A 13,883-nucleotide genomic window follows, 5' to 3' on the forward strand; every position below is an offset into this window, starting at 1 on the left:
TCTTCAGCCAAGGCACGACGGACTGACAACCCGATAAATGTTCTCTGTTGATGAAAGTGCATTCTTCAGATTCTGCAGGAATCCAACAGATTTTTTTTACCGCCCCCCCCCCCCCCCCCCCCCTGTGGCCTTCCCGTGAGATCCATACCTGTTAGGATCATGAAAACATTTCGCTACGGTGGCTGAAATGAGCTGGCATGGCAGGATGCCCAACACAATGTTCTTGGCATGGCCACTGCATTTTTTAGTGTCACATAGGCAATCATGCCAAGCTGCTCCCTGCACAGGCAGAGAAATAACGTCTTGATTGGGATGCTGATGGTACACCTGTTGTATGTCAAGGAAAGTGATACGACTGTAGGAACAGAATTTGCCAATCTTCTGGAGGGAGGCTGTACTGAGAGTGGGCAATTATGTGATTGGCATTTAGGAGTGCTGCCACATTGTGATTATTTGTTTAGGCTTTGATCCTGGCAGGGTTGTCAATTTATACATGTCTAGTTTAGTGGGAAGGTATGTGGTGTACCTCTAATGAATTTCTACCGTGGAATATTCTATTGCACAGAACCACCCTTCAGTTAAACCACTGTGAAATTAAACGCAACAGGATATTTAGACATAACTGACATATTTGAGTCCCTAGCAGTGAAACTGAAGTTGACACAATGGATAATACTTCAAAATAACTCCTACTATATCCCACATAAATCAATCAAATTAATAAGTGACGAAGGAATGGTATATTTCAAAATAACAGATGACATTCAAGATAACAACAGATTTACTAAAACCATGAATGTCATTGGACATGAATATGCATAAACAACCTTGATTACATACAAGCTCCTGTTTAATGAAATTGATTATGTGCACATGTACATTTGATGAAGTTGGGGAACACAGGAAAGTTAACTTCAACTCTGACTTAAATTACAGATAGTGTGATCTGACTATTTTGTCTGCAATGATTGTGAACCACAAAAATTGGACAGCAACTGCTGCTGTTCAAAAGAGCAAATCATGGATGGTGAAACTTTACCTTAAAGGTCCCTAATGCACCGGAGCTGCAAAGTCCTCATCACAACCCGCAGGAGTCCACAATGCGGCAACCAGTGTCCCTCTGTGTCAACTCTTACTATGAACCCCCATCTCCTCTTCTTGCCCCATGATCCGCGACCAGTCTCCAGATCAAAACCAAATACATGATCAGACTTGCCTCAGGGCCAACAACTGACTGTATCAACACACCATGCCAAAAGCCTGAAGCAATTTACTCGTGGCCATAGCCCAAATATATCCACCCAACTTCTCAGTCTTTCGACCACCGTTTTGAAATACATTCCATGTGGAGAACTCTCAAAAAGCAAAACAACTAATCACAATGTAGCAGTGCTTCTATATGCCACCATATAATTCTCACTTCTCAGTGCAACCTCCCTCCAGAAGATAAGTGCATGCTGCTCCACCAATCCTATTGCTTTCCGTAGTACAGAACAGGTGTCCAGTGGTACATCCTCTGATGTCATCGTCAGCGACCCAATCGAGGTGCAGTTTCTCCAATCATATGGAGAGCAGCTTGGTGTGGGTACCTATGTGACTCTAAAAGAATGTATCCGCTATGCCAACAACATTGTGTTGGGAATCCTGCCATGGACACCCATTTCAGACACCGTTGTGATTCTGTTTCACAATCTTAACAGATACAGGTCTGGAAAGAGGGTTCACAGGAAAACATAAGGTGGATGGATATCTGCAGAATCTGAAGAACGCATTCCCTTGATAGAGAAGAATTATCAGGGTGCCAGTCCATCGTGACTCAGATAAAGAAATTGTAGAAACTCTGCCAAAAGCCTCTACAACAATGTACTGTGATCCGCTGAGAGTACTTCTCTGGCCTTGGCTAGGGGACACACTGTTGCTCAGATCATGTATGCCAGTGTGCATTATTCTGCATAAAAGCAGGTCCAGTCATTATACCGGCATCCACATCCCTTCCTTGTTCTCCGAACTGACACCAATAAAGCATCCTTTCTGCCATCAACCCCTGGCAAGCTTTGCTTCACTCAGCTGCCGTCATAACTGCCCATCAAAATGTAAACTCAGTCCTGTAACCCAAAATTACTCCACTTAATTAGCTATCAATGAACTCAATACACAACCACTGTCCACCCTCTTTAATAATCACATCAGCACAGTGTCATCCTAACTTCATAGAAATGCCCTAATTGCATGTGTCCACATGAACTCAATAAATATAGTGAAAGAAAGACAAGTGCAACGGACTTGCCATCTTTCACACTCTTTAGTGTGTTTAATTAATACACCCACACTATTTGTTGCATAATGTACACAGTGCATAACATATAGCTATTACACACACTATATAGTACTTAGTGACTTGCAACAAACTTTGCACCCAATTTCAAACCTTTATGAAACTTTTCCTCACTGACAACCCCCTCAAAATATGAAAATAACCAATGCTTATTGCTTACTGCATTTTGTTCTTCATGAGGCGAAACATGAAAAGGGATGACACCATTATGTTTAAATTTATTTCTTAAGGAATATGTGCCCTGCTGGATAATAATAATTCAAAATAGTTGGTGCTGCAGTTGTTAGACCAAAAAAGCTCGATGTGCTAAATATCATGCAGCACAGCAAGTCAATAAACTGTCTTATTGCTACTTCCATCATTGCAGTAAATTTTATATTCCTAGTTTCTCTCCTCGCATCTACTACTTACTCGAACCCTGAAAAACTCTGGGAGATGCAATGACACATTGCGTGAAAAAAAAAAAAAACAGTGACTTAAAAAGATGTCTTGCACAGAATGATGTATGTCCCGTACTCTAATACAGTAAGCTATCGTTGCACTTTAAAGGTTACTATCAATTCTATCTAAAAGCTTTCACCCCTACAGTCTTGGTAGCCATGGTAAACACATAGGCCAAGAAAATGATTCATTGCAAAATTATGCAAAACTGCAGATATTTGTAGCCAGGTTGAATGTGTCATTTCACACTACATTTTCCATCTTGTGTTTCTCTCACATTTAGATCTGCCAAGTGTGAACCTCAGGTTCTTGTTTGTTTGGGCTCCAACCAAACATGGGCATGAAGGAGATTAGAAAATAAATATAAAGAATAACACACAGTTAAAGCAAAGATATGAGTGTCTTATTCTTGTTATTTAAGTAAACCTAAGAATTATTTATAACATTTATCTTAAAAATTTCAATTTAGCTGTACAAGAATTTGGTTTAGAATCTTATTTACATTACCCTGTGCAATCTCTTTGCTCCTGTCTCTTTACTTTTACCATCCATGTACCACCCAGGAAGAGAGAAAAATAATATCTACACACCCTCCAGCATAAATCATGTAAGGTGTCGTCTGAAGGCACACTTTATGAAACTGCAGCACATGTTTAAAAACTATCCTTCAAGTTCCCATGTTGTTGTTGTTGTTGTGCCACAAACTTCTCATCTCCCCAATCCTATTCAATACCTCCTCATTAGTTACGTGATCTACCCACCTTATCTTCAGCATTCTTCTGTAGCACCACATTTCGAAAGCTTCTATTCTCTTCTTGTCCAAACTAGTTATCGTCCATGTTTCACTTCCATACATCGCTACACTCCATACAAATACTTTCAGAAACGACTTCCTGACACTTAAATCTATACTCGACGTTAACAAATTTCTCTTCTTCAGAAACGATTTCCTTGCCACTGCCAGTCTACATTTTATATCCTCTCTACTTCGACCATCATAAGTTATTTTACTCCCTAAATAGCAAAACTCTTTTACTACTTTAAGTGTCTCATTTCCTAATCTAATCCCCTCAGCATCACCCGATTTAATTTGACTACATTCCATTATCCTCGTTTTGCTTTTGTTGATGTTCATCTTATATCCTCCTTTCAAGACACTGTCCATTCCATTCATCTGCTCTTCCAAGTCCTTTGCTGTCTCCGACAGAATTACAATGTCATTGGCGAACCTCAAAGTTTTTACTTCTTCTCCATGAATTTAAATACCTACTCCAAATTTTTCTTTTGTTTCCTTTACTGCTTGCTCAATATACAGATTGAATAACATCGGGGAGAGGCTACAACACTGTCTCACTCCTTTCCCGACCACTGCTTCCCTTTCATGCCCCTCGACTCTTATAACTGCCATCTGGTTTCTGTACAAATTGTAAATAGCCTTTCGCTCCCTGTATTTTTACCCCTGCCACCTTCAGAATTTGAAAGAGAGTATTCCAGTTAACGTTGTCAAAAGCTTTCTCTAAGTCTACAAATGCTATAAATGTAGGTTTGCCTTTTCTTAATCTTTCTTCTAAGATACGTCGTAAGGTTAGTATTGCCTCACGTGTTCCAACATTTCTACGGAATCCAAACTGATCTTCCCCGAGGTTCACTTCTATCAGTTTTTCCATTCGTCTGTAAAGAATTCGCGTTAGTATTTTGCAGCTGTGACTTATTAAACTGATAGTTTGGTAATTTTCACATCTGTCAACACCTGCTTTCTTTGGGATTGGAATTATTATATTCTTCTTGAAGTCTGTGGGTATTTCGCCTGTCTCATACATCTTGCTCACCAGATGGTAGAGTTTTGTCATGACTGGCTCTCCAAAGGCCATCAGTAGTTCTAATGGAATGTTGTCTACTACCGGGGCCTTGTTTCGACTCAGGTCTTTCAGTGCTCCGTCAAACTCTTCACGCAGTATCTTATCTCCCATTTCATCTTCATCTACATCCTCTTCCATTTCCATAATATTGTCCTCAAGTACATCGCCCTTGTATAAACCCTCTATATACTCATTCCACCTTTCTGCCTTCCCTTCTTTGCTTAGAACTGGGTTACCATCTGAGCTCTTGATATTCATACAAGTGGTCCTCTTCTCTCCAAAGGTCTCTTTAATTTTCCTGTAGGCAGTATGTATCTTACCCCTAGTGAGACAAGCCTCTACATCCTTACATTTGTCCTCTAGCCACCCCTGCTTAGCCATTTTGCACTTCCTGTCGATCTCATTTTTGAGACGTTTGTATTCCTTTTTGCCTGCTTCATTTACCGCATTTTTATATTTTCTCCTTTCATCAATTAAATTCAATATTTCTTCTGTTACCCAAGGATTTCTATTAGCCCTCATCTTTTTACCTACTTGATCGTCTGCTGCCTTCACTACTTCATCCCTCAGAGCTACCCATTCTTCTTCTACTGTATTTCTTCCCCCCATTCCTGTCAATTGTTCCCTTATGCTCTCCCTGACACTCTCTACAACCTCTGGTTCTTTCAGTTTATCCAGGTCCCATCTCCTTAGATTCCCACCTTTTTGCAGTTTCTTCAGTTTCAATCTGCAGTTCATAACCAATAGATTGTGGTCAGAATCCACATCTGCCCCTGGAAATGTCTTACAGTTTAAAACCTGGTTCCTAAATCTCTGTCTTACCATTATATAATCTATCTGATACCTTTTAGTATCACCAGGATTCTTCCAGGTATATAACCTTCTTTTATGATTCTTGAACCAAGTGTTAACTATGATTAATTTATGCTCTGTGCAAAATTCTACAAGGCGGCTTCCTCTTTCATTTCTTCCCCCCAATCCATATTCACCTACCATGTTTCCTTCTCTCCCTTTTCCTACTGACGAATTCCAGTCACCCATGACTATTAAATGTTCGTCTCCCTTCACTACCTGAATAATTTTTTATCTCGTCATACATTTCATCAATTTCTTCATCATCTGCAGAGCTAGTTGGCATATAAACTTGTACTACTGTAGTAGGCATGGGCTTTGTGTCTATCTTGGCCACAATAATGCGTTCACTATGCTGTTTGTAGTAGCAAGTTCTCATGCAGAATAAGAAAACATGTTTAAGACTTTATATTACCCATGAGTTCCATGATTTCAGAGCAAGATGATTTAAAAAACTAATACTTACTTGAACACAGTCAAGTTTCATTAAATCTGGACCAAACAGGGCTTTGTCCCTGTCAACTGCATCAGCAAACTGTTTGCACTTCCTTTGTTCAGCTGAACTTGTAGTACACCAAGTCATCTTCTCCAGCATATCAATATCCGGATGCCCTTAAAAATTGTTATTAGGATGTCAGCTAAAAGGAGCAGTACATTTATAGGTTACAGAACATTATCACAGTTTCCAATAGCGTAATGAGAAATTCAGAATTGAAAGAAGAGTAATGCAAAGACAGTCCACATCATCAAAGCTATTCACAGTAGTTCCATAAGATGTTTATCAGACTGTTAACTGAAAAAAAGAGAAGAAATAGATCTTAATGCAACATACCTGAACACTCTTTGTTTTGATGATGGCACTGTACTGTTTGCCACTAGCACACACAGTTTTCAACAAGTAATGAAAGAACTAAACAGAACAAATTTACAAAATGGTTCAAATGGCTCTGAGCACTATGGGACTTAACAGCTGAGGTCATCAGTCCCCTAGAACTTAGAACTACTTAAACCTAACTAACCTAAGGACATCAGACACATCCATGCCCGAGGCAGGATTCGAACCTGTGACCGTAGCGGTCGCGTGGTTCCAGACTGAAGTGCCTAGAACCGCTCGGCCACCACAGCCGGCCAACAAATTTACAAGTAGGGCTGAGAAAGAATAATATGACTTATAATCAACATACCAAACAGGAAATAGTACAAATCAACACTGAAAGCATAGAATCAGATGATAGAGATCTTGTATCAGGGAAGTTGAAGGCAATAAAGGGATGGACAGATAAAGAATCAAGCAGAAGAGTAAAAATGGCTTGGAGAGCTTTTAGCATACTAAATAGTGTTTTCAAAACTAAGCTTCCGATGTTTCTGAAAATCACAATTCACAATAAGTTTGTATTATCAGTATTTACCTATGACACTGCCACACAGACAATGTGAAAATCAACCAAAAACTGTGGGCAGTTCATCAAGCAACAACATGAATATAAATCTAAATCTGTGGTGGGAGGTGTTGAACAACTACTAGAACTGGGATAACATGGGGTAATACTTGAGGAACATAGTGTCTAAACATTTCAACAGCATACTGACAACTATTGGTACAGCACCTCAAATGCTAACCCCTTTATCAGCTACCTATAGGAAACTTTCCTTGCTACCAAAAATACTGAAACCTTTGTATGGGTCAGGTCCACCATTAAACAACAACCAAGTGTTATCAGAATGAGATTTTCACTCTGCAGCGGAGAGTGCACTGATATGAAACTTCCTGGCAGATTAAAACTGTGTGCCGGACCGAGACTCGAACTCGGGACCTTTGCCTTTCGCGGGCAAGTGCTCTACCAACTGAGCTGCCCAAGCACGACTCACGCCCCATCCTCACAGCTTTACTTATGCAGTTTTAATCTGCCAGGAAGTTTCATATCAGCGCACACTCCGCTGCAGAGTGAAAATCTCATTCTGAAAACATGCCCCAGGCTGTGGCTAAGTCATGTCTCCGCAATATCCTTTCTTTCAGGAGTGCTAGTTCTACTAGGTTCGCAGGAGTAATTTCAGCATCTCTCTTGTTCATGTATTTGGACAGTTTCTTAGAATACTCATGTTTTTGGACTATTAACTACTGTCCTGTAATTAGGTTTGTAGAGATCCTTACAGGTTACAGATTCTTCCAGTTGCTTGCCACAATGCTACTGTTATAATGGATTAGTTATGAAATTTCAGTTCCAACAAACACTTCCAGATGTTGCTCTATGCAAAATAGTTAAGATAACTGGGTTTGTGACGAGCAATATGCACCTTTCATTCTGCACACATTACACAAAATGGGGATGGTGTTCAATTTTCAAGTTTATACACAGCTTTTATTGGTATTTGATGTACCTACCCAATGTAATACACTGCATGACTCCTTGGGGAGTAGAAATATAGATATAAATTTTAATATTGCACACTAGGTGTGCACCTGCCACACTATACTAAACATCAGACCTAACAACCGACACGAACTGCTGGATCTGCTTCACTGTAGCATTCTGCTTTCACCAATAACAGCTGGTGATCACTATTTGTAGGGCTTGCATGGACATAAATTATTCAATGGATATATGACAGAACTTACTGGTGTCAAATGGATGGGTTGCATCAATGAAAACAATCTGAAACTAAATTTAAAATGCCAACATCGTCTTTAAATCTATATCCTGAGAGCATCTTAGTCGCCTAAATTGCCACAATTGCACACAATCAAGGTCCCACCTGAAAAGGACCCTGCGGTAATTGGCATCACATATTCTTATGAATGAGTGCCCTCTTTGTATGGAACTGAGAAAACTTTAGTAGTGAATTTATAATGAGCCTGATACTTCACTGCACCTCTTGGATGCAACCCCACATATCCAGTGTGGAGAAGGATCCATCCACATATCCAGTGTGGAGAAGGATCCATCCACTTGTTGAGTGTCATTATGTGGAAAAACTGGTCATTGTTGTTAACACAAATTAAGTGCTGAGCAGTAGAGAGACTTAATCTACGAAACTATAATTGAGAATGGACAAGATACAAACGGTCCAAATCATGTTGCACTGTACATGACAGAAGGACTCTATTCTGGCTCAGGATGCAACAAGGTTCATTTGACATGACGCAAAGGGAGAATTTAGACGAATGACATTGATGTTGTTGCATGCTTTGTGTGCTATGAATTATTATATTAACTGACGCAGGATTACACTTCATTTTCTCAGTATGTGTCATCAACAAGATGCCCCTCCAGATACAGGCAGTGCAGAGCTTTCTTGGTATGAATTGATAACAAGTGGCATAACAATACTCCTAATGAAAACTTTTACAGAAATATTTGACATAAAAGTTTCACAGTTTTAAAGCAAACGTCAAGTTTCTTAACATGTAGAGGCTTACCCTGCGTGTAAGCGTTGCAGCATATCATACTCCCCGTAACGACGAAAACCACAGAAATTAGGCGTAAACTACAAGACATTTTTAAACACACTCAATAAAACAAATGCACACAAAAAATTAAACACATCCAAACCGTAACACCCACTAGTACGTCACATCACACAGTACCCGCCCTGAAATGATTACCAACAGAACAATTCGTTGACCAGAGATCATAATACCTATGAAAACCACTTGTGTCTACGGACAGCAAACCTTGGTGCCTATCGGGTGATCCGATGGTCTGCGCTCGGCTGACATCGGATTTGCATTTTGCATCTCGTAGCGTTTTTTCAGTGGCAGACAGCAAAAACATACTGTATTGTCCTGTGCACTGTTTGCGTGTTTTGGTTATTGTGCGTAGTTTAGGTTAATATAACTTTCATTTCGAAAATGGAAAAATATAGTCGCATATTCGTAAAAATTAACAGTACTTATAACCTTTTTTTTCACTCTAGGGGAATCAAAATCACCTGAGAAGCTGGGAAAAGCAAGTTTCTGTTTAACCTGCATGGCCTTTCTGCAAATTACATTTGAAGGATTTCATATATGCTCGCTTTACAGTAGCAAGTTATTGCAGCAATTTACTTGCGCGGAGGAACTTGCCGCGCGATTTGCGAGTGTAAACATATTGCCAAGTTGACTTGCGACTGTTGCAATTTATTGCGGAAGTGACTTGCTGCACGTTTTCCGCTTCCAGTGTGGACACCACGCAAGAAGTATCTGCAAGTAACTTGCAGCTTTTAGGATTTATTTCTATTTCCTGCAAATAGGAAGCGCAAGTTATAGTAAGTATGTCGTCTGCATAACACTCATATTTAACATTTTACTTAATGTGGTGACTTAATTTTATGCAACCATCTTATTATATGCAAACAAATTTCAGAAATGGAGGAGAAACGTGAATGGATGAAGCAGGATACAGAACATTTTATTGAAGCCGTGGAGAGTTACCCCGAAATACGGAACGTGCATAATCGAGACTTTAAGGATAGAGTGAAGAAGATGAGCGCATTAAATGAAATCTCGTCGATGTTCGACTCATCTATAAAAGAATTACATAGAAAGTAGCATAACTTGAAGACACAACCCCTTTGCCACCTGCATCCACTCGCTTGTTGTTTTAGGAGTGTAGAAAAAGACAATGTGTAATTATTACATGTTCTATTTACTTAGCTTGTCACTTTACATTTTATGAGCATTAGAAAAAAAACATTTTTATAGCATATCATTCTGTAAAATGCAGTTTATTTCAATAAAAAATTGATTTCATTGTTGTGTTTTCACATACCTTCAAATAATTTTCCCTTTTCAAGATGTTAAAAATGGCTCTACATACATCGGGTACGATCAGAGAAATCGTGCTGACGGGAATATGAAACAAATATATTAGGAACTTGTATGAGTCTCCTACAAAGAAATGATTTCAAAATTCAAACTTTTTTGGTTGTATGTGTCACATAAATAAATGAAATACCTATTTTTTTCGTAGCTCACCGGTAGCTATAAATCATAGAGTGACTAGCAAACATTCCTTTGCTACAACAGCAGTACCAAAGTTTGTGTCTCGTTTTGATATGACGGGCGCTATTAACATCAACAATCTTTTTCTTTTTCACGTTTTGCATTACAATTACAAGAGCTGCAGCATCTCACACCCGCCTACTTGTCATTTTACACTCCGGCTGACACTTGTAGCCAGTGGTACTGAAAGCATATGTAAACAGTATCAGCAAGTTGTTGACGCAAGTTTCTTGCTAAAGAACTTGCCGAAGAATCTTGCTTAATTCTTGTGCTGCTGTGTAAACACAGCTGCAAGCGGCTAGCAATAACTTGCAGCAATAACTTCTGCAAGCAACTTGCAGTGTAAACCCAGCTTATATAGACTGTCTCACTTGCATATATGCAATTTAAATATCTCATTTCTGAGACCTTTATAAGTTTACGAGTCGTATCAAACAAACGTACTGTCACCTAATTTATCCTTGTTCTCCCCATAAAAAATGTGCTCTGACAATTTGATTTACCGAGCGAGGTGGCGCAGTGGTTAGACACTGGACTCGCATTCGGGAGGACGACGGTTCCATCCCGCGTCCGGCCATCCTGATTTAGGTTTTCCATGATTTCCCTAAATCACTCCAGGCAAATGCCGGGATGGTTCCTCTGAAAGGGCACGGCCGACTTCCTTCCCCATCCTTCCCTCATCCGATGAGACCGATGGTCTCCTTCCGCAAAACCAACCAACCATCCAACCAATTTCCTTTACTTTTTAAACACATTGTCATTAGCAGTGACAATTTTCATTTGCTTTTTATTTATCGGCAAAACACTAATGGCAATCGGACTATTTAGCCAGTTTTTATTGTACTAACGTGATGTTAATAATCCTAAATTTCTGAAACATCTGGCAATTCCTTCATGTGAAATGTCTTAAACAAGAAAGCCTCTATATAACTCCTACTGAGACTATGGACTCTAGAAACTGTTCGCACATTTTTCAAAATATTTCAAACACATATAAAAAGCGCATAAAAACTGGTATCGCATAGATCTGGCTCTAATAATAGACTGTTTATCTAATTAGCTTATATCAAAAAATCTGCCAGCTATATCTGATTCTCCATTCCAGTTCAGTACATTTATAAAATACTTCTCCACCGCCAGGATTGTGAAAGCTTATACCTAAAACAGTCTTTGTACTATTGGCAAATTCAGTCCACTGAAAGGAATGTTATATATAGCTACTCGTTAACTCCTGTAGTTGGATATGAACCTCTCGAGAGAAGTACATAAAGCTCCGCTACTGACCTTACGACTTATCTTAGAAGAAAGATAAAGAAAAGGCAAATCTACGTTTCTATCATTTGTAGACTTAGAGAAAACTTTTGACAATGTTGACTGGAATACTCTCTTTCAAATTCTAAAGGTGGCAGGGGTAAAATACAGGGAGCGAAAGGCTATTTACAGTTTGTACAGAAACCAGATGGCAGTTATAAGAGTCGAGGGGCATGAAAGGGAAGCAGTGGTTGGGAAGGGAGTGATACAGGGTTATAGCCTCTCCCCCATGTTATTCAATCTGCATATTGAGCAAGCAGTAAAGGAAACAAAAGAAAAGTTCGGAGTAGGTATTAAAATTCATGGAGAAGAAATAAAAACTTTGAGGTTTGTCGATGACATTGTAATTCTATCAGAGACAGCAAAGGACTTGGAAGAGCAGTTGAACGGAATGGACAGTGTCTTGAAAGGAGGATATAAGATGAACATCAACAAAAGCAAAACGAGGATAATGGAATGTGGTCGAATTAAGTCGAGTGATGTTGAGAGTATTAGATTAGGAACTGAGACACTTAAAGCAGTAAAGGACTTTTGCTATTTGGGGAGTAAAATAACTGATGATGGTCGAAGTAGAGAGGATATAAAATGTAGACTGGCAATGGCAAGGAAAGCGTTTCTGAAGAAGAGAAATTTGTTAACACCGAAATTTGTTTAAGTGTCAGGAAGTCGTTTCCGAAAGTATTTGTATGGAGTGTAGCCATGCATGGAAGTGAAACATGGACGATAAATAGTTTGGGTAAGAAGAGAATAGAAGCTTTCGAAATGTGGTGCTACAGAAGAATGCTGAAGATTAGATGGGTAGATCACATAACTAATGATGAAGTATTGAATAGAATTGGGGAGAAGAGGCGTATGTGGCACAACTTGACAAAAAGGAGGGACCGGTTAGTAGGACATGTTCTGAGGCATCAAGGGATCACAAATTTAGAATTGGAAGGCAGTGTGGAGGGTAAAAATCGTAGAGGGAGACCAAGAGATGAATACACTAAGCAGATTCAGAAGGATGTAGGTTGCAGTAAGTACTGGGGGATGAAGAAGCTTGCACAGGATAGGGTAGCATGGAGAGCTGCATCAAACCAGTCTCAGGACTGAAGACCACAACAACAACACTTAAAGTTCATATTCATCTCCAGGTTAATGAAAGAAATCAGTGTCGATGATGTCTGCAAGACATCGACGATAAACTCGGGATAAAGACTGATCTATTAGCATAGTCCTCTATAGTAAGAGATAATAGAATTACAGTAGTTAGTAAACGCAATAAGAATGAGAACACTTTTCCATGAAAAATTCCTTGTAATTTGGGAAGAACATAAACTTAACTTCGTTTTTAATTGTCAGTTATATTTTCGAGGACATTTTTTTGAAGTAATCTGTAGGTCCTAAAAGCAGCATATGCAGCTCAGGTACTGCACACATTGTGATGATAGTAGTGGATGTAGTTGTGGTAGTAGTTTATTCATGAAGCGATAATGTACATTGTGTGGATATCGTCAAAGAACATAATAAAAATAAGGTAAGGGTGTACAGTTTCCTACATAACACAATGGTTCATTGTACCCATCACAATTTTTTTGGGCAACATAACTTTGATTACTGTAATAATATAAAAGTATGGGAAGGATATTTTACATGAAATACATTAGAAGTAAATAATTGATTTAACAATTTTTTTCAGACCATTTCACAACATACGTTACAAGTAAATAATTGATTTAACACTTTTGTTCAGAAAACGTAACACTGAGGCTGTGGCAAGCTTTTGATTCATGGTACTATCAACATATAGTAAATGAATGTAGTTACTTGCTATATGGTTACCGCAGATATTCATTTATACTATAATAGCAGTTGGTCATTAAGAATTTAAATATTGCTTCCTTCAATGTAGACAACGTTTTTCTTTCTTTTAGCTGAGTTGACAGTTTGTTGTACAAAATAGTTCCCTGAATATTGGTTTGTTTTCGTGTTAAACTTTGTTTACTCTTTTCATGTGGATATCATTGCACATTCTTGTATTGTATGAGTGAAGATGTGAGTTGGTTTTATAATTGTTAATGTCAATTTTTATATTAACAACACTTTTTTCTTATATACAGGCATG

The 13,883-nt window shown here is 38.8% G+C and overlaps 1 protein-coding gene across 1 annotated transcript in view; it reads right to left on the bottom strand.

Moving 5' to 3' along the window:
* Nucleotides 1-9,103, bottom strand: part of LOC126473392 (melanotransferrin) — a 120,705-nt gene extending 111,602 nt beyond the window's left edge. Inside the window, exons 1-2 of the mRNA XM_050100400.1 lie at nucleotides 8,906-9,103; nucleotides 5,954-6,099 (exon numbers count right to left, since the gene is read on the bottom strand). Coding sequence (XP_049956357.1) covers nucleotides 5,954-6,099; nucleotides 8,906-8,984 — 225 coding nt within the window. The 5' untranslated portion in view covers nucleotides 8,985-9,103. The remainder of the gene's footprint in view (nucleotides 1-5,953; nucleotides 6,100-8,905) is intronic.
* Between the last annotated feature and the right edge of the window lie 4,780 nt (nucleotides 9,104-13,883).

The sequence above is a fragment of the Schistocerca serialis genome, chromosome 4, assembly GCF_023864345.2.
Source record: "Schistocerca serialis cubense isolate TAMUIC-IGC-003099 chromosome 4, iqSchSeri2.2, whole genome shotgun sequence".
Lineage (NCBI taxonomy): Eukaryota > Metazoa > Arthropoda > Insecta > Orthoptera > Acrididae > Schistocerca > Schistocerca serialis.